The sequence below is a fragment of the Paralichthys olivaceus genome, chromosome 2 (assembly GCF_024713975.1).
Source record: "Paralichthys olivaceus isolate ysfri-2021 chromosome 2, ASM2471397v2, whole genome shotgun sequence".
NCBI classification, from domain to species: domain Eukaryota; kingdom Metazoa; phylum Chordata; class Actinopteri; order Pleuronectiformes; family Paralichthyidae; genus Paralichthys; species Paralichthys olivaceus.
The window spans coordinates 8,017,880-8,040,000 of record NC_091094.1 but is presented as its reverse complement, the minus strand read 5'-3'; the positions used below and the strand labels follow the sequence as shown (position 1 = coordinate 8,040,000).

General features: G+C 39.6%; 1 protein-coding gene across 3 annotated transcripts in view; it reads right to left on the bottom strand.

Annotated features, from left to right (window-relative positions):
* The window catches only part of LOC109635418 (cadherin-22), a 138,742-nt gene that overhangs the window by 20,168 nt on the left and 96,453 nt on the right, over positions 1–22,121 (bottom strand). For all 3 annotated transcript variants that reach the window (XM_069533971.1, XM_069533985.1, XM_020096568.2), the window contains 6 exons: positions 20,796–20,915; positions 17,235–17,402; positions 15,201–15,382; positions 13,986–14,242; positions 11,134–11,270; positions 2,537–2,658 (listed from right to left, as the gene is read on the bottom strand). In XM_069533971.1, coding sequence (XP_069390072.1) covers positions 2,537–2,658; positions 11,134–11,270; positions 13,986–14,242; positions 15,201–15,382; positions 17,235–17,402; positions 20,796–20,915 — 986 coding nt within the window. The remainder of the gene's footprint in view (positions 1–2,536; positions 2,659–11,133; positions 11,271–13,985; positions 14,243–15,200; positions 15,383–17,234; positions 17,403–20,795; positions 20,916–22,121) is intronic.

Sequence of the window (22,121 nt, the reverse complement as noted above, 5' to 3'; positions counted from 1 at the left end):
GAGTTGTTAGTGTTTAAATGTTTATTGGTCTCTCTGCAATGGAGAAAAATACACATCATATACAAGTAAATCATCATTTCATTGATTCACTAAGTCACTTCTCTGTCTGGGTTGGATGGCCAAAGTCCCAATGAAAGGCTCTTTGCTGTTAATCAGTGAGGAAATGTTTCAAATACCAGCTCGACACACTGAATCCTCAGACACAAAACATTTTCTTCACAACCCTCGCTCAGTTTTTCAAAGGTAAAGACTGACAACAACAAGTGGAAGCCAGTTTTTAAAATGTTATTCTGAAAATAACATGGAGGAGGAATATGTTTCCCACTGGTTAACCCTCCAGGCTGAAAATGAACGTTAGAAAGCCTTTGACCCGGGGCTAACACATTTTTTATTCAATCTCAGCAGGCGACTCAGACAGTGCTCTGACCAACAACATACAAAAAAGAAGCAAAGAGACTTGAGGTACAACAATCAAGAGCAGACGAGAAAAAGAAAGAACGAAAACTAACCCATTTTATCAGATGTTCCTTTCTTTTGTTGACCCCCTTCATGAATACAGAACACATGGATGGATGGAGACCGATAGACAGCAAAACTCTTATATTGTCATGACTGTTCTTTTAAAAGTCTTCCTTTGGTTTCTAATTCGAGTTTGAAATATTTCACAGCTAATGAGAGCATTAAGAAAAACTTTTCTGTTACAGTGCTGGGAAGCAGCAATGATCTTTTTACTGGAAGACTAATCATCTCTGTGTGATTAGGAGCTGAAGGTTAATGTGAGCGCTTGCAGATGGGAGAGGGAATGAAGTGAGGGTGAGAGAGATCAGACCAGGCAACGTCGGAGAATGGCACAGGTGGGCAGCGGTGCAGAGGCACAGGGGGGCAATGAGTGGTTAAGAGTCTGTCGATCAGGGGGTTGGGGGGCTTATTACACATGTAAATGCAGCTTCCAGCATGGAAGCCCCACTTTAAAGCCTGACTTTTTAAAATTATTCCTTTGCTTTGCACATGATAATTGGGTCTAACTTCGCTCAGGGCCGGCAGAGTATGTAAGTAGAATAAAACACCCCAATGACTTTGTCCATTTTTAATGCTAATCAGTGGAAGGATCTGGACTCATACCATCTTTTATTGATATTGATTAAACATATAATACCTATTGTTTATTTGGTATGGAGTTTGATGGACGTGAAAATCATCATCAGATTTAATGTTGTTTAACTAATTTAATTTATGACACTCTGCTCTAACTGCTGATTGACGTTTGATAAGATAAGACTTTTAAGACTAATTGATCCACATACCAGGGGAATTCACAGGTTACAGCAGCAGAATGAGGTAGACAAGAGAATGAAAATACAAAATATGTACATAAGCCTTTCACTACAAAAACATTGTTTGCATAGACATGTCATTGACAGTGGCTAAGGATGACTGCACTAGCATGTACAACTGTATTTGTATAAAGTAATATAAGGAGATATTGAGATAGACAATAATCATGAGGAAATGTAGAGAAAAAATGCATTTGAAAGTTAAATGGCATCCTGACAGGAAAACGCTGTATCCATTCAAATGTAAAATTTATTTTCAAGAAACACAATTCTGACAAATCAGTATTTGTCCTTTCATGCATTTGATATTGTAGATTTGTCTCTTCCAGTATATTTACTTTTACTTTCATGATTCTTAATGAAGAATGCATCACAGGGTGAAGTTGATTCTATGAAAAATAATGCAGTCAATGCCTTTCATTTTTTATAATATCCATGCAGGGTATAAATAAAGCAATAACTGCTACTCATTTAAAGAAAGGCCTGAAAACATACCGCTTACTCGTCGGTCTATGTGAAATGAAAAGGCACAGTATCTGATTAACATTGATCAGTTTGACTGTCAAATTATATTTCCAGTGACGACAGACGTCAGAACTGAGATGATTAAAGTTTGCTTCTTGACTGAGTGGCTCACTGAAAATTAATTATATTTATAGCATATATAGGAAGACATTTCACACTAAGAAGACTACACCTATACATGCTGATTTCTTTTCATATAAACCTCCCATCCCTTACATTGGACTGTGAGGTGCATTAGGAGATATTTTTATGCCCAGTATGAATAGATGAAATGATTATAGCAAGCCGAGTAATTTTTTAATGTAAGGATACTTTACATAATGTGTAAATTGATTTGCAAGTATCTCTTCAAACACCTTGTTTGTGATAATGATTTAATGTGCAAAGTGCATTAATTGTGTGCTTATCTACTACTGTGATTGATGTGTACAATGCAAAGACAAATCTATTGATGTTCTAATATAAAATCCACTGCTGATTAGATTTCAGCTCACTTCATATCTACAACCCTTTGGTACAACAGTGTTTTCAAGTGCCCTAACTTCTGACTTTATTATCACCACTACTATTTACACTCTGGAACAAACACTTGATCACCATAACATTTATCTTCAAACAACAATCACATAATTTAATTTTGACTTTATGAATGTATATATCACACGAGAAAACCTTACCTGCCCTGGTTTAGCGTCCTCACATATAGAGGCTTCGTATGGTGTGGCCAGTTCAGGAGGATTGTCGTTAACATCCAGGATTCTAATACTCACTGCTGAGTGGGAGGCCATGGTGTGGTTATCTGCAGGAGAGACAGAAAAAAAACAAAAAAACATTAAAATTTTCTCTTCAATTCAATTAAGTGAGAAGAACTGTGGCAGACCGTGACAGCGTTTGTTTTGGAATTACTTTCAGGCTGGATTTGGTGAAACAAACCACAAAGTTTCTGACAAAGTAGACTGAAGAAAATCTGAGTTTATCTAGACTATAGTGGTTAGATTAAATAGGGGTATGACACATAACACTGGTGCTTGACAAATTAAATCACTGAGGTTTCTGATCCCGGTTTCTCAAATCATAGCCTCTACACACTCAAGACTTGTCCACCTGCATCTATATATATATATATGTATGTGTATATGTATAAGCTATTTGAGCTCTGCCAAGATGCAAGGGACCCCCCAGCAGTCCTAGAGCTGAACAGATCAGGTGTAGACATGCACAGCCATTATAGAGGCTGGTCTGCACGAGGTGTAAGAGTTGTAAGACCATAGGTAAGACTCTTCATCCTTCACTCTTTATGAGTGAGGCGAAACTCTGATGGATGCCGTTTTCCACGAGGAAGCAGACGGTGCTGAGGGGTTTTAATGTAATGCCTCCTCAAATTGCACCAATTACCTGAATAACACTTTCTGGCAGCAGTGGGTGATGGGAAAATGGCAGCGAAGAATCAATTTTGTCTCTAGGTTCTCACAATTTGATAATGACACTACAGTATACGGCTGTTTAATAGGCTGAGAGCAAGAGGCACACCTCAGCAGGGTGATAATCACAAATAAATGCTTTTGACTAAATTGCAAATGCAGGGCTGTAATTTTACTTCTCATGCCATTTCTAAATAGATAAAACACAGCGACGCGCTCTCAAGACATTTCTTAATGTGCCAGTGGGAGTGGAGAAGATTATATAATTAGTACAATGAAAAACCACTTCAATTTAGCTAAACTTCTTGAATCTTAATCCCCATTCCTAATCATATGATAATGTCTGACTTAGTTTCCCTTTAACTCATAAAACACTATGTACAGTGCAGAAGGGAGCTCGAGGCCCCCAGTGCATCTTTAAATGTGTCTGCACGAGTGTGAGTTAGAGAGAGAGAGAGAGAGAGAGAGAGAGAGAGAGAGAGAGAGATAGCATTATCAGTGTTGAAAGAGTGATGTGGTTGCTTCAAGTGTTGGTCTGGATATCCTGGTTAATTAGAGTACACAGCTTATGAATAAATGAGCACGCGCATCTGTCACCACCCAGTTTACACATCGGAGTGGCACCCTACAGAAGAAGTAGCAACATGCAGCCGCTCGCAATTACCCGACGATGGAAAAACATACATAAATCCTTGCAGTTAAAAGAACTCTACTGAAGAGATGAAATGGTAGCAATTATGTAAATAAAGTAGGCAGTTAAACTACTCTTCAGAATGAGCACCTTCACATTGACACATGGTCACTATATATATAAAAAAAACTGAATGTTAAGTGATCCAGGTTAGAATTTGCAATCTTAATGAATTGTTGAAAACTATTGCCCATGGATAAATGTGGTGGTGACCTGGAAAAGCCTAGAATCTACTAAATCTACAGTTTACTTTGTAACATATTGTAATGGACTGGGTAACATGTTCAACTGTAACTGTTATTGAAGTAACTAAGTTTCCTAGGATGTCAGTAAACGTGGAAGAACCGTTATCTCAGCGACCTATGACAGTGATTTGTGTGAGTTAGCATAACGCTACTCTGTTGGCAGGATAATGGACAGCTGTGATTGTTCCTGTTGGTTCTTGAGCAGATGTTACCCTGCAGCTGGATGTTAGCTCGGAGTTCACACTGAAACCAGGCAGGATTTGGTGTTTTGGCATTGGCTAAAACACAAACAGTAACCTGGGCTATCCCTATCACACAGGTATTAATAAATGTAGGCAACTACAAAACAACTACTTGGTTATTATCGTGGTTAACAATGGGAAAAGAATACCTTCATTGCTGAAATACATAAATTATGACTGTTTTAGACAGTTAAGTATTTTTGTTTTGCCAATAAACACATTTCAAATCAACCAGCACACAGAAAATTACCTATATCATTGTAAGAAAAAACTCCAACCAGATAATTTACATTGGTCTTGTAATGTTCCTGGAGAATGGTCCCTCATAAGTTCTCTCTATTAATTATTTTATTCCCCAATGTGAAACAATAATCATTTTCCCTCTTATTTGTCTTCACAGCATGTTAATATTTCTGTCCTTTAACATAAATATCAAGGCCTAAGGAGTTGACGTGTTTGCTTAAATTGATCAATTCCCCCCCCCACACTCAGTCAAGCCTTTAAGACACCATGTCTATGATTTTCTTCCATTTAGGAGCAGAGCTAATGACAGATGTCCACAGCTGACATAGGTGGGCCACAGGCTGGATAGAAGAAAATGACGAGGTTTACCAGAGAGAGCAACTCAAAACGATAATCATCAGACTATGGCAGACGAGCTCTCTCCCTCACTCACCACACAGCTCTGTCCAGCAGTGGCACAGCAGCTTATGAGAATGCCGCTCTCAACTAATAGCATAATCCTCACATCAATGCTGGGTTTTAATTGACTGCTTTTTGCTGGAGCAGCAAGAACATAAATGTACAGAGAGCCTCACAGCGCCAGATATCTCTTCTTCTTCTAATTTCGTCTTCACATTATGCCGCTGTCCCCGCTGTGCCAGAATGAGAACCAGCAATCATGAGATGCTGCACTTTTTACATTTCAATTCCCAGAATTGAAAACAGATGAAACAATGTGAGGATGCCCCCCCTCCCTCCTACCCATTGGAAAACTCTCTCCATGGGGAAAAAAGGAGTTATTCAGTGAGACAGGTTCAATCATCTGGACCAAGTGGTGCTGTTCTAAATCTGTCTTCAGATAGAGAAGGAGAATAAAAGGATTTCAACAGATTATTGGCATGCTCTGCATCTGTGAGGCGCACACCAGCTGTTGCAAATCCTTCAGAATGACTATAGTAGATCTTTCAGTCACTGAATTACACTGACATAACTTCAGGGAAGACAGAGAGAGGCTGTGAGAGTGTGCCTGCATGTCTTTGCATGTATCCTTGTGTGTGTGGGTTTGTGTCAGGGGTGTCATGCTGCTTGTGACCGAATGGCTCATCCTCTTTGCCGGAGGAAAGAGTTTGGTTTAAAATGTCACTTTTGGCAGGAGGGGGGGAAATGAAAACGCAGCTGTAGTCAACAGTGTCTGCTTCTGGCCTGTTTCCTGAGCCAGAGGCCCAACCATGAAGACGCAGGGGCTCCAAAATGTTACGCTTGTTTGTCTTCAACTGCATATTGTTCCAAAATTACACAGATTCACAAAGGTCTGACCAAATTCTCTTCATTATACTTTGTGTGTTCAAGAAGTAATAGCTGTAAATGATCAGCACAGCATGTTTCAATTGTTTCACACTGAATTATTTATTTGACAATCTGGGAAATGGGCAAATTATATGGTGCACGCTTCATGAAAAATAAACTTAATACATTTCAACAATTACCCTTTTATCAAAGACAAACATGTCCACAAAAGCTCACATAAGCTGATGCTGCTTTATGGTCTTATCAGTGGCTGCCCTCAAACAAGGTAATGGAGGAGAAAACAACTCAGTCCCCTGGATTCCATGTACAATGAGAGCCACTCATTTCCATTACAATAGTCAGCCAGCATATATAACGGGAATAATATACACCACTATAAAGACTGAATAAGTTAAGCATCTGAGAATACACATATATCTGATATACCAAGGATAATATAATCAAAATATGCTTCCAAAACGGATCCTCTGTGTCAGCTGCTTTACATTCATTTCCATGACAAAAGAAAACTTGTAGGACAAAACCGATGCAAACAACAATCCTGACAAAGCGATCAACCAAGACAAGTGATGTTTGCTCTGTTTACACTTTAACAGAAACATTATGCACACTTATTTATGAATTCTCATACGACGTCATTCAAATGTATTTTAAGTTCTGAAAATGTGTGACAGATTCTACAGTGTGTGAAATGATTTAGTTTACTATGTCTTTCTTAGTCTACTATAGGGAAGTCCTCAAACACAACCTTCCGCATTAGCTTTAGGGACAGTTTGAGAGCAGTAGAGCATTTAGGTGAGGATAGGCGTCTTGGTAAAGGATGTGATATAACTATATTCTCACATGGGCTCAGTCGGAAATCATCGGGACAGTTGGGGGCTGGCAGGAAAAACTACAGCAACTGACTTGGACACTTGTGTTCTCACATACAAATAAATTATTGAGCCTGAAGTTCAGTGCAGGTCTGTAAGATGCATTCATCTAATTGCTCTCCTATGATATCCACACAGTCTCGATAAGTCACGAGTGTGACACCGTTTTGTTCGCTGAAGTCTTGTAATCTTATCTTGTAATAAAATAAAAGTCTTTTTTTGTCAACTTCACTCCTGTAAAAGTATTTGATGCCGTCGGAGCCGCCCTCTTCAGAGGCGATATTAACAACATACTTTGTTTGAAAACTGAGAAATGTGTCACAGTGACACTTTCCCTTGAATATATTTCCCATACCTCTAGAATCAGACACTGTTTCGAATTCCTGCTGACTCAACTTTTTTACAAACTGGAGGACGACTTGGCCGACTGCCAGTGGAGGTGTTCTCTGAAAAAACTTACCACATTAATCTGAGCTCCTCAAAAATGTTTCTTCGTTCTTTGCTGGCACTTCTTTTATGAGTTCTCTAGTGTTTCCAATTATGTCAAGGGAACATTTTATTCATTCATATCATCAATGCAATCAACAGATGTTGTTTCTTAAGAATTAAATAAGTCATCATGTCCCCCTTAGCTAAGAGCAATCCTCTTAACCTGCCAGTGAGAGTCTTTGTGTGGTGACACTTTAGATGATGCACGATTTGTCAAATGAGTATTAAGGGTAATCGGTGTGATAATGATGCTGCATCGTAGTGGTGGATGTATCATGTCTGTTTTATTAAAATCCACCGAGTGGGGTTTGAATCATCAATGAAGAGATAATAAAGCAAGCAACCAAATAGTACACTTTCTATTTATCCCAGCGGAGACTACGAATCTATAAAACATCAATAAAGAATAAACAACAAAAAAAGTTGAATAACCCAGATGACAGTGGTGTGTCTGAGGAACCATTTATACAATAATTTGGGACCAGTACAAAAACTTAATAACTCTGTGGCTTTGAGTGCTGGGAATTTCCCACAAGCACTTAGTATCATGCAGTACACGATGCACGACTGCTCTCTGACAAATTAATTATAAACTTACCAAGTGTAGGAAAACATATCACATCAGTGTTCGGGATCTCCTCCTCCTCCACAACTACATAGACAATAGAGCGTAACAGTGGCTGCTCACTTTTATAATTGCTCTGCTGAGGTTAATGTCCCATTAATTTTCTCTTTTGATGTTTCAGAATATCTTAAGAAAGAAAGTTTGAAGCCTGGAAACCGGCCGACCAGCAGCTAGATGAATCGTGACAATAAAACATTTGATTTGGAACAAAAAATATTGGGAAACTGAAAAAAGGTACAGACATAATTATATTAAGAGTGAAGAAACTAGGGGCAGTGCAGTGCAAAGGTCAATGAGGGCATTTCCCTGCCTTTCCCAGCCTTTTCTCCTTGCTCTTTGGTGTGCTATTGGTTTGTCATGCAGCAAGTTAGAAAAGTTATTCTGTAGAAAATGTCTTCCCCACAACAGTGCAAGAGATAAAGACTTTCTAGCTTCTTCGGTATCTTTTTGCCCTCAGGGTGATTTTTTTCCCCCTCACCTACCTGTCCGGGTAGAAAAAGCAGTTTTGCAAGGTGATATCATACTTGCTATCAGTTCTTGAAAATTGTATGTCACTCTGACTTACCCTGATATGTTTCTATGGAGAAGACTGTCAGGGAGTACGAGTACCCTGCCTAGTGACGGAGCAGTTAAATACTACTCCTGTTCTAAGGAGCTTCTGTGTTCCCTGGAAGGGAGACAAGTACTACACAGCTGAGAGCTTGTGTCCTCTTTTGCACCGACAGTGTCTGCAGGAAGAGATGCTAATGGTTGCTATTCTTTAACTGGTGAATTTGAAAACATCTTTGATTGGTCGGGTATCATAACAGTGCAGTTAGCTCGCACTTGAAGTAAAACCTCTTCACGGAGCCCACAGACACATGAGCAGACATATTGTTCTTTTCATGCAGTTTTGTGTCTGCGGTTAATCCCAGGACGCAGACATGAAGAGCTGTCGGAGAAGCTGTTGTCACTTGTCGAATGCTGATGCGGTGGCAATACAACAGCTCAAAGGTCAGTAATGGACTCGGGGAGTGATTAAGGTTTGTGCTGCAAAACTCTGGTTTTAACAATGTGCTCAGACAAGTTGACCTTGTGGCTCTCCAGCCTTAATGAGCACAGGGACCCCGACAAAAAAAAATATCCAAATCATCATGGAGAAAATTAAGTTCTTTCTTAAAATACTCCAGCAAGCTTCTTCACAATGTGCATCCCACCCGCCCCCCCACTCCCACCTCTCTTGTGGCCCTTTTTCTTTTCTATCTCTGTCTCCTGTCTGTGCATCTACAGCTCTCAGGACTCCGGGAGCTAACAGGTGATAAAGAACCACCATGGATGGGAATCCTAATGGTGCTGACCACGGACTCTGTCAGTGCAGATGTTTCATTGGAAGGCAAAGTGAGAGGCTTTATCTGTCAAGTCCAGGCATGTGTTTATGTCTGATATTGGAAGGGGGGGTTGGGCCGCTTTAAATGTTCAATTAACATTAAAATGTGCCTATGACATAATGCCAAGCACAAAGAGGCAGAGCACAAAAGCACCCAAATTGCTCTGGGAATTACAGCCTGAAGAAAAAAAGAGAAAGACTCAGAAAGTCTAATTTCGTCTTGATGTTTGTGTTGGGTGAGACTGCTTACTATTCAGTTTAGGCCATATTGATTATTGCAGTAATCACAGTCTGTGGCTTTATGAGAGAGGAACAAATATGAAGACATTTTAAAATCGGCTTTGTTTATGTGCTTTGTTTTCTGCTTCCGTCTTATGTGCGATGGTGAATACCAGTTAGATGCAGAATGCAATCTCCTCTGCTTTCACTGCAATCCCAGAACCACTTCATCTGTGTAAGATTGAAAAAGTGTGGAATAGGCCTCCTCCCTTCTCAAGTTTACTTCTAATGATATTGTAATAACTTCCCCCAGTTTCCCCAAGTTATTGCATTCTTCATGTTCTTCGCTATGACAACAGGAACCAAGGAGATAAAAAAGATATAAGCTCTGTAAGCTCTTCCTTCATTTTCAGTTATGGCTTTTTGTGCTCACCCACTTTTAACAAGATTGGTGATAAAATTGTATTTGGATTGTATTTCTCCACCTTGCATCAGAAAAATGACGAATCAAGTGCATTGATGGCTTCTACTCTAGACGATAATGACCATGATGGGTTGACAGAACAAATATAAACTGTTTCAGTGATCTGACTTTCTGAAGACTATTTCTAAGCTATTTAGTTTGTTGATCACTAAACAGAAAAGATAAATAAATCTGAACAAAAAAGTCACATATATTATCAGATTGCATTAAAGTCCTGGAAATATATATATAAATATGTATATGTATATACACATATACACATATACAGTATATGTATTTTCAATGGTTGGTTTACAGACAAACAGGCATCAGTGCATGCTGAAAAAAAACTACATCTTACATGAAAACATTTCATTGCTATACAGTTATAAAGTTTAATCAACTTTCACCCCATGACTCTTCCTGTATCTTGACTCTTCCTGTATCTTGACTCTTCCTGTATCTTGGTCTCACTTGTAGTTACCGACAAAATCTTAAGTCTTTTTCTATTATTAGCGTTACTTTCCTAGTCCCTGTCTTTTCAGAGCTGAAAGCCACAAAATTCCACTGCTAGAAAATGTGGCTTCAGTGGCTAAAGATCACATCAGTTTAGGTTTGTCTGTCACCCCTTATCATCCCCAGTGACAAAGCAGGTCAGTCGTCAGAGCAATTTTAACTTTGTCATTTTGCTGGGCTGTAAAGAGTTCAAACAAATGCAAGTAGTTTCAGTTTAATTTGTCATTATCGAGGTTTGGTTGTTGTATTATTTGTCTGGCTGAACTGTAATTTTTACATAATAAAAATAAATATCAACTATTTGTTTATTCTATTACAATTATATTAGTGTAATCATAGTGTTTTTCTGCGAGGATTTGTTTTGACTTTGACACATACAGAGAAAATGTCAAAACAAAACTTTGAGACACAACTTGTTTCAGGTTAATCAAACTGAACGACCAACATATTGTCAGCCCCGTTCAGAAATTGTGTTGAGGAGAAAAATGTCACAAGATAATATATTATCTTGTGACATTTTGTGAAGTGTGCAGTGTGAAGATGTGGAAACCCTGTGTGATGAGCTCAATTTGAAACGAGGGGGTGACGCACGTACCTGCTTCCACAGCCTTCACAGTGATATTGTGCCAGCCTGCAGTCTCTCTGTCCAAAAGCTTGCCCAGTGTGATGGCACCCGAATCAGGATCAATATGGAAGATCATCTCCTGGTCTGTGGTCCGATCGATGGAGAACCTATTACAACAGACAAGAAAAAGTGAGACGTACTTTCGATGTTGAGAAAGAGAAATAGTTAGTGAAAGGTAGGTGAGAGAGAGTGTATAGGAATTTCAATTTTGACGTAAATTGAGTTTTTCTTTCCATGCGGGCTTTGCAAGGACTTTAACTAATTTAACTATGGGCTACACTAAAGACCAACAACTTATTCAGAAGGGACCTGGCTAAAGTAATTATGTTTTAAAGGCATTTAAAGGAGACTTGTCACAGGTTCTGTGACTTATTAGCGCTGAGTCCCTTAACTGGAAGCAGCTATATACTGACTCAGTCGTTGCCTATTCAGAGTAGGAAAACAAACATTAAATTTTCATTGTGTACTTTAGAAAAACCCACAAAAGCAGCATTCCTTCTTTTGGGTACTTGGTGCTCTCAAAAGATTGGTGAGTCAACAAAAATCTGCTGAAAGGTTTCTTTGTTCTTAGTTTCTCATTACACACACAGCTGGCTATACCAATAATAGCATTATCAGCCTCTCTGCCAAACATGCCAGCCAGCATTCTCCCCCAGCTCTCATGAGACTGCTGGTCACATGCTGTAGATATGAAAGGTAACGTTAGGTGAACCATATGCTATCGGTGTGTTAAAGAAAGCATGGACGCGTTCTTCGCATATTAGTGTTTGCATTTGTGTTTTATTTATGTCACTGAATGTCAGTAATTCAGCCTGTTTATGAATTACTTCTTGTACTGTTTATAAGACGTTGAGTGACTAGATCGAGATGATCTGTGTTTAAAACGCATTTTCGCCTTTTTGCATGAAAATCAATAAAACAACATTGCAATTAAACATTCTGTGTCTGAGACCCTGACATGAGTTTACAAACTCCCACACAGACAAACATGCAGCCTCCATGTGCTATATATCTATCTTCATTCATGCCCTTGTTTAAATTAAAGCTCCTACATGGAACTTTTCGTTGATTTTGGCGACTCTGTGAACCAAAGTATGGACACTGGACATTCACCACCTCAACATCGGCTTTTCCTGCCTGACTGACGTAATTAATTGCCTTGTGGGTATTCCGTCCCAACCACAGACATTAAGAACAGTTTCTAGAAAAAGCCAAATTTCCCCTGATTGTCTCATTTGCTGTTGAAGCTCATAGAGAGGCAGCAATATTAAAATAAGACAGTTTCATAATCAGTTAAAAACTCCTTGTAGGGGTTTAACAAGTATACCAGTTATTGGATTTGACTGAATCATATTTACAGCTACCACTAAAACCTGTTTTCAGTGTAGGAACTGAAAATAACATTTCTCTTCCCTGTACCAAACCAAAAAATTGTGCTGTACAGTTTCTTGTGCTAACTCTCCTCCTTTCGTAGATATTGGATTGAGACAACAGGCTTGACCATAAAAAAGGAAAAAACACAATAAATAATATATAAAGAACAAAAATAAATATTTTTTTTCCAGTACATATCAGGTTTTATAGAATGGGAGTGGAGGTCATCCCTGTGGTTTCAGTCTTTCACTAGTTCTTTGGCTGGTGAACATAAAATCTCCCACCATCAGAATCAAAACACTTGTTTTTCAAATATTATCCATCAGTGGCACAAAATACAAACTTGGCTTCCTCACACATTCTTTACTACATTGACATAATATAGGCAAAACAGCATTTACTGTGTATCCTTTAAAAACGACCACTTGTTCTGAATTTCACAGCAGATTTTGACATGTGCTTCTGAACGAAAGCTTGGTTGAATCCCTTTTCTTTGTTAGTTTTGGTGTTTATTTTATGACAAGTTCCATTTTCAGTTTTAGAACAAAGATATCGGACATCAGATCCACAGCACACACATATTTTGCACAATATTCTTACCACGCAGGTGCTTGATTATGTGGACTTTAAAGGGTCATCTATTGTCAGAAGCCATGAGCTGGCTAATTTTGCTCTGTGGGTGGCTCCTCACCAACCTCTCACCCTCCCTCGCTTTCCCTCACTCACATGTTCACTTAATCAAACACCGTCTACACACTCAGTCATATATGGGTTTGCACGTATCACACACACTTCCAGCTCTGGGCTGCCAAGACACAGATGAACAACAGCGCTGCCACTGTGTTGTACTTTATTACACCTGGATCTCTGAGCCTCATGCATTTTTAATCAAGTTAATTTGCACAGGCCCTGCGTGGGTCGGTGTATCTCCGTCAGAGAGACTGTGTTAGACCTTATCTGTATTCCCCTCTCACACCACAATTGCTCTTCTGAAGACGTATAAATCGCAGACCTTGGTACAGAAGATTATCAGATGATACTGTTTTTTATCACACACAGTGATCTGAGAGTAAAAAGAGATGCACTGTATGGCTACATTCATTGTGCCAGTCCCACTGTTCTCTGTTTGCTTGGGCTTTCACTACATCAATCTATTCTTAAAAAAGACCTTGTGCTTAAAACTATCAGCTACCTTTTTACTTGTTTTTGATCAGGCTACAGAATTAGAAGTACAAACTCAGTACTGTTGGCTCATACAGTCTTTATCTAATACATTTTAAGTAGTAGTGGTAGAAATTCCAATGTGGGTCATAATCTTGTCATTGTCCAGTGTCATCAGCATAAACAGTATAAATCAATTCAATGTTTATTGCCCTGAATCTGATTCAATGTGACATTCTACCACTGAGACATTTTTCTTCATCAGAGGCTCACACCCTTCATCTTACCTGACAGGTATATCCTTCACATCTGGATCTCTGGCAGTGACGACGCCAACCAGAGCTCCTACTTTCGCATCCTCCTGCACTTCCATGATAGTGCCCTCTGCAGGTTGAAAGATGGGTGGCTCATCGATATCCGACACACTGACCCGCACGATGGTCTGGTCTCGGAAGGAGCCCAGGTCCACAAAGCGAGGGTCAACATGCTTATTTACCGCCTCCACCACGACATTGTGTGTGCGCTTGCTCTCAAAGTCCAGTGGCTGGAAGATAAGACACGCCCACAATGCTCATTACTGACACTGATGGCCAGAGGGAATAACTAAAACAATACCAATGAATGAGTGTGTAAGTGATGCAGTGTAGATTCCAGCAAGAACATGTATCCCATGATCAAGTTGATGGTTCTCCTCAAGTTATCATGATGCCAGAAGCATCAGCAAGACCTCGTAGGTCATCACTACTGTTGGCTGGTTAAGATTAGCACACTGTTGCAAATGAACCAAACATTTTGTTATTAGATACATTTGTAGGTGACCATTTTCTAGCACAAAGTAACCATTGCTTCATCCTGTTTATGTTAAGGGTTCATAAAAAACTGTAATTTCTGTCGTGCTGATAGAAGACAACTGAATCATCTGGCATCATGTTTGTGATGAGTTATGAATGAATTTACAATGTGAGTTTGTGTCCTCCACCAATGACGTCATGTTTTTACCCCTTTTTGTTTGTGGGTTATTTAGTTTGTTTGTCTGTTAGTTTTCTCAAAAACTATTGAACAGATTTCCATAAAACTTGGTGGAAGGATGGAGCATGGGCCCAGAAAGAGGCATTTAAAGTTCTTGGCAATGGACCCCAATTTCCATTCATGGAGCTTGATCAAGCATATTTAGGTGACTTTAGGATTGTGTGCAATTTGTAATGGATCCTAACAAAACATCTAGGGATCTAGTGGATTTAAAAGTAGCTTAATAGCAAAGCTCAAAGCCAACTTTGATTGGATTCCATAGGTGTGTATCTTCAACAGTTTCAGAACTATGCACAAATGAGCATGCAGTGTTTAAGGACACGTTTGTGTATTGGCATAGGTGTGCGTTCTACTGAGTCTTTTTTTCTTTCGTCTATATTCTATTGGTATGACTTTGCCTCTGTGCTGATAAAATACAACACCAGCTTAAAGGACTACAGTAACTGTGCAGTCTTCCTGTAAATGAACTTTACCTTCTTGATGGAGACAACAGCTTCCTGGGTCTCCACATCAGTGGTGACCTTGAAAAGATCGCCTCCCTCTTTGATCAGATAGCTCATGTCTGTGTTATCCCCCATGTCTGCATCCGTGGCTATGACACGTCCAACTGGAGTCCCCAGAGCCGCTCCCTCAGACACAGAAAACTGGTACATCTCTGGTTTAAGGAGAAAGTGAAAAATAAAAAAAATAAAAAAATCAGTTAGATTTGCTTAAGCCACAGCAGAATGAGGTGACAAAAAATGTGTATGCTTATGTGCCGAAAAGCACCAACAGAAGAAGAATGAGAAACATAGGTTACATGGAGAAAAGGAGGAAAAACACCAGTGGAGGGAGGGAAAAGAAAGATAGATGTTTGGCCGTAGGTAGAAAAGGGAGAAAGGGAAGTGAGGATATTGGTAGAAAAGATGGATAGGGACTAGAAACAGAAACGTGGGATGAGGAAGGGAATGAGATCGGGACAGAGATATAAAGACATAAAGAGAGAAGGAGACAGGTAATGGAAAAAGGAAGTTGGGATGGGAGGTAGACTCCAGAAATCTACTGACAGATAATTACATTTACATATACATACATTTACTGACTCACATTATTATTTCAACAATTTCCTGCATCTCAAATATCATGTTTTGTGCTATAACCCATGACACCAGCCTTATCTTTTACCAACCATTAAGAGTCACATTGCAAACGTGACAAAAAATTTAAAAATTAAATAAATTAAATGTCAATTATATTTAGATTACATTTTTAATCGTAATTTTTAATTGTATTATGATTCTGTAATGCGTGTATTAAATTTAAGCCATGTGGTGTGCATGAGCATGAACATATTAATGTTAACATTTACTTATTGTAAAAACTGAATATGAAGTCACATTTCAATTGGCAGAAAAAGGCCGGGAGTAAACGTCTGCTCGAGTTCATCATGAAGAAAATAAAAGGAGAAAAGTAAGACGATATTGTAAAACTTTATTCTTCCCCAGAGGCATATTATGTGAAAAACTCTTTACATATACAGAGTGCCATCTTCCTTTGCATCTTATTTATGAGTCTGCCTTCCAAAGTGTATCTATCCCCAGTAGCATTCAATGGAGAAGCTATAATCCTGCAGGGTTTATCCCTCTGACTGGGTAAATATGATTTACTGAGATGAAAAAGGGATTTATACACAAATAAGATAAAGGTGTGGAAACATATCAAATACAATCAAACATACTGTCAGATGCTGTTCCTCCAGCTGTAATAAAAACGAATAGATTAACTCTGGAAAAAGGTAGAAAAAAATAAACGGCTGAAATGAAGGCAAGATAAAAATTAAATATTATTCAGATAGTGCAAACAATTAACACGATAATGTGGCGTTAATAGTTTGTTTTAAAAAAGTCAAAAAAACAAAAGTACGTACAGTTTTTTGGGTTTGTTGAAAAATTAACCAGACACTCGTTCTTTGCTTTGCTGACGGCTTCAATTCAACTTGTTGATTTGAGACTGACTGTATTTGTAATGGAATGTTTTACACCTATACCTGTTGAGCCTGCGTCATCTGAAAACGATGTGAACGCCATTAGGACCAGAAACCACCTGACCATCATAAATCCTTTATATAACAACGAGGGAACAATCAGCAACAGTGATTCAATCCTTTCTTGAGTCTCACATAAAAAGAGCAAGTATCAGTTCCCCGCAGTTGATGGACTACTACAGTTCTCTGTGTTGCGGGTCTGACTGGCCCATAAATTTTAGTTAGGCGATTTTCTCCAACTACATGCAGCCCATTCAGTATGGCCACTGATGCTGCCATACTGGTGTCAGCGGCCTGCAGGTTGCAAATTATAATGTGTCTTTTGTCATGTTTCCATGTCTTGGCTTTCGCTTTCCTCGATATTCTCCAATTCTCGCTCTTTTCTTTACACCCTCAACTCTTTTCTCTCTAATTCCTCCCCGTCGTGTGTCACGACGTCTCTCGCTCTCTGTCTAAAGAAAGCAAATGTGCGGGAAACACTCACTCTGTGGGAAGCGCGGTGGGTTGTCATTAACATCTGTGATCACTATGGTCACTGTGGTGGAGCCCGAGAGACCGCCCATTTGTCCGGCCATGTCTGTTGCCTTGACGACCAGCTCATAACGATCCTGTGTCTCGCGGTCCAAATCTGCCACCGCTGTCATGATGATCCCTAATGATGGAGAGATGGAGGAGGGATCAGGGGAGAGAGACAGAGAGAGTGCGGAACTAGTAAGTGAGGCCAGTGGAAAGGTTGCATTAGTGGTTAGCACTTAAACGATGACTACATTCCCCTCTCACTTTGAATATCAACTTCCGCTAAGCACTGTATTATGGAGGCACAAGTGCAGCACATTCTATTTCATCTCCTCAGACAGGCTGGATGGAAGAGATTGTGTCATATTGCAACTCTGCCTATACACCATTTTATGGCTCAGCTGTATTAAAATGAATAATATATAGCAGCAGAATGAAGGCATGCCTCAGCCCGCCTGCACAGCATTACAACTCTTCCATGCTGGATCAAGCTGCACTCAAGCCTGAGAAGTGGCTTTCCAAAGAGAAAGGGAGTGACACAGAGAGAGATATTACATTCTGGGTGAGAGAGAGGTATGAAGCATTCAAAGAGATGCACAAGCACTGACTTCATTTTACTCCACAGTCCACATTCTGATAAAATAAGAGTCTATTACAAAAAACAATTAATTAAATAACTGAAAAATCATTTATTCTACGTCTATTCCTAGTGAACATTTGTCGAAACAATCATTCCACTTTGTCCAAATACACACAATGTGATCTCTGGACCATAATGTCATGTCATTGTTGGGATATGAATATATGACATTCTCTTTGTAAAGGTTAGATAAAACTGTATTCAGTTTCTGTGGTTCCTCTTTTTATTCTATGTATGTCTCACAGACCAGCACATGGTCCTCCTTGGTGTAAAAGAGACATTCCCCTTATTGGCCCAGCAGCAGTGGCATCAGGAGCTGGCTGGTTTGCTGTGCAGTAGTAATATAATTCCACTTTACCCCTCGGGATTTTCCACATCAGAATCTATTGATGCATTTCCTGGGCTTGGTGCGCTGTCTCACTCCCAAAGGTTTGCACTGTGTTGGGTACACAACTCACTGATTCCAGTCACATTTAGCCCAGGGCTGGTTCTCTGAGTCGCCAAAATACAGTACATTCAGCAGAGGAGTTAAGGAGCGAGGCAGATGACATGCTCCTCTTTCATCCACCAAACACCAGAGGGGATGGATCTGAATTAGGAAGAGTGAAGAACCAATCTGCAACTAGCACGGCACCATTGCTCTGATTTCATGGTAGTGCCTGTATGTAGAGGAATCTGTATGACTGCAATAAGATAAGCCTGTACGCATCACAATCTAACCAGCTGTGTGCACACACTGTGAAGTATTGCCTCAATATGATGCATCACATGAATGTAATATAAATTGCCATGTTTTGACCATTTGACTCATATCCTTGCATCAGTTCATCTGACTGGGCAATGAAAATCCTTACGATCTGTCTTTGGAACCACTGTAAAAATGAAATATAATTTTGCAGGGCTGTGGGGTTATTTTGCCTTTTGTGCCAGTTTACATTTCATGTCATCAACAGATGATCTACACATACTGCTGCACTCACTCTTCATGGTTGCATTCATTGCCCTCTGACATTGTAGAACCAACCTGCACATCTTAACTTTTTTCTCCTCTGGCCACAAAGATAAGGAAGCTTCCATCTTTCCTGTTTGTTTTGGAAGGAGGCGGAGGAGGAAGAAGGTGGCTCAGTGTTAGTGCCATAGATTGATAAAGATGGATGATGCTTCTTCACTTCCTCCTGTTGAGCAAAAATGAAGCTAAAATAACCCCAGTTACTGGTGCAGACATCTTGGGCTCTTTAAATCTTTGTACAATAGTGACTGATACACCGGCTCCACCCACCCACAGTCAATCTTGGCATTTTATAGCAAATGGTTAATTAAAACCAAACTTAGTGGTAAAATTAACGCTTGAAAATGATCTAATGTGTACTTAGACTTTTTTGTTTGGCAAATGTCTATGTATACATATATATATATATAAATGTTACAAATACAAATAAAGGTAAATCGCTTGTCAGAAACTTACAGTAATTGTCTGTACCTTAGAGGTCAGTCTGACCATCAGTTTATTTTAATAAAGCGCAGATGTTAATAGAATTTTCTTTGCTCCTAAATGAAGGACAAATGTATACAAAGTCTATTTCTAAGTGATAACAGTAACAGAATAATTCATTAATAAGTAGTGGAAAAGCAAAGCAACAAAGGAAATGTGTTTTTGTAGGCATTGCTTTTAAAATGTGAATTACTACTTTAAAGCTTTTTTATTTTACAATATCACAGTCAACTTTATATATGTATATATGTAAAGTTTATAGTTATATAATACAACTCTGTATAGAGTGTACGTTTCAGTCTTTTTAAAATCACCCCTTTTACTCAGATACTCACGACACGCACAGACAATTCCAGCGTGGTGACACTGCTGTTCAGTTTGTTGTCAGGGTGAGTGAGAGTGATATTAATGACGCAGATTTCACAGCTGCTAGGTCTCCTCTTCATTTCTGACCTTCTTGACTCGCACCTATTAGGCTGGCCCGTCCGCCTACAAACTGGGGAGAAGGGGGGCGGGTGGAATGGGGGTCATGAGACAGAAGCTGGAATGAACCATCTACTCTCCTTGCTGGTCCCACCAAGGCAGAGCCATTTATCATCCAGGCACCGAGGCTGACCGAATCAAAGTGGTGCACACCAAAACAGGAATCATTAAAACTTTAGTGCTTTTCCCTCGGGGGGCATTCGAAGGCAACAGTGATGCTAAGCTACTCCTGAAAGACTGTGGGTCAGGCAATATCACTTCTATAAGCTCCACACCAGGGGGGAAATTGGGAGTTTTCCATTATAAAGCCGAGGAACATTGTTCATGGTGCAAATCTAGATGTGGTGCAACAGTAACCCAAAGATTCTGATATAATGGTAGATGGTGACTTATAAAAATGGATTATTCTCAGATCCTTAGCATTAGTGGGGCCAAAACATTAAAATGTTTATGCTATATTTGACTGTGGATTTGGTGCAATGGATTCTAGCAAACTCTCAAAAATCAATAAAACAGGTGGTATTAATAAAAGCCAGAAAAACATGTACTTTATGATTTGAATACCCAAGCCATATATGCTGTTGGCCTCAATGTCTATGCGTATTTAGCCTGTTGCTACTTCTTCACAGATAGGCTTGAAGGTGGCACTAAACACTGAGGAATTTGTGCCATATGGTATTTTAGCACTTGCTAAGAGCAGTCTGCAGTTATTGGCTAAAACTTTATAAAGTTTCTTCTTCTTGGCCGATTGATTTTATGTTTTTAGGCAACAAATTTTGATTGATACGGGAGTTATGTTCTCTGAGCTTGAGATTGCTGATGGAACTGTGGAAAAAATTAAGGAGCACCAACGAAATCTTGTGAGGGAAAAAATGGCAAGTGCTTTGAACACTGCGGTTATTTATCGTTCTTACCAGTTTGTCTATCAACAGTAAAAAACCTTTCTCCATCCAGCACGCTGTACACCACTTTGGCACTGCTCCCGTATGTAGGGTCGTCGGCATCTGATGCAGTAACCTTCATAACAGATGTTCCTGCGGAAGATAGACAACAAAATGTCAGGAAAAGACATGAAAATGTTCAGGCCCGGGGTCATTGGGGAAGTGTTGGTATCTAAAAATGTGATTTAAAATCAGACTCAAAGAGGAAAGTTATTGCACATTGTACAAGGAAGAGCAGATGTGGTCATGTACGTGTTTCTTTGTTAGTTTGTGTAAAACACTGTAACATCTATCTTTGACCAGTGTGAGTTTTTAAGGCCTTGACAGGGAGGACATTTGTGCTAAAGTCTGGCACACTGCTGTTTGAGCCCTATTTGTTATGTTTCAGATGAAATGTTGGTTTGAAGTAAGGTCTTTTGCAGTGGTTGTGGTTTTGGGCTTTAAAATGCAGCAGGGGCTCGCAAGTATAGCAACAATAATCTGTCTGTGAGTTTGTGCATACACTTGAGTGTTGTCTCACTATACTTGAGAGAGGAGGGTTAATGCAGTTGGGGTAACACTGCACCAGGTAACATTTCATCTCCAAGCACATAATTTTCCAAGCAAATTTTTTGATGTTTCCAATTACCTTCTCACCACACCAATCCTCAGAGCTGCTTTGCCTCCCATGGGCAGAGAAGTTGTTCTCAGAGATGAAAGGCAGCGTGCAGTCATGAAGTCAACCTTACATCTTCAAAGATTGTTGGCAGCTCACAAAAATCTACAGCAAACAATTACTCATGATTACGGGCACTTAGGCAGAGAATAGAGTCACTTCCTCATGAAACCTTAAAATTGAGATTGAAGGAGCAACGGTGTTTAAGTCATTACTTCCCTCTCTGCGTTGTTTGTCAACCATGTGCACACACAAGCCTCTGGCGGCAAATACACAGGCGCATCTCTCCATTTAGTCACACATTTTAGTTAAAGCTTTGCCTGGAGCCATTGAAACTTTATGGTTCTTCAATTTTAAGGTTAAAAAACTGCATACTTGCAGGTGAGCACATTTCTTTCTATAAATAATTGCACTTGCGGGCAAAAGGGGAGATTAAAAGGGAGACATTCCCGGTGCCATAGGTTGTCAAGGACAAGGAGTCAGTCTTTGTCCCCGGCCCTCTGGCCAGTGCTATGGGTAATTAGTGACAGCTGGTGTTGTCCACCAAAGGTCACCGCCATAGCCTTTTTTCCGAGCCCTGTCATGCTACTGTCCAGCCACATAATGGCCGTATGCTAATGATGCTAATTAGCGGAAAGTGTCAG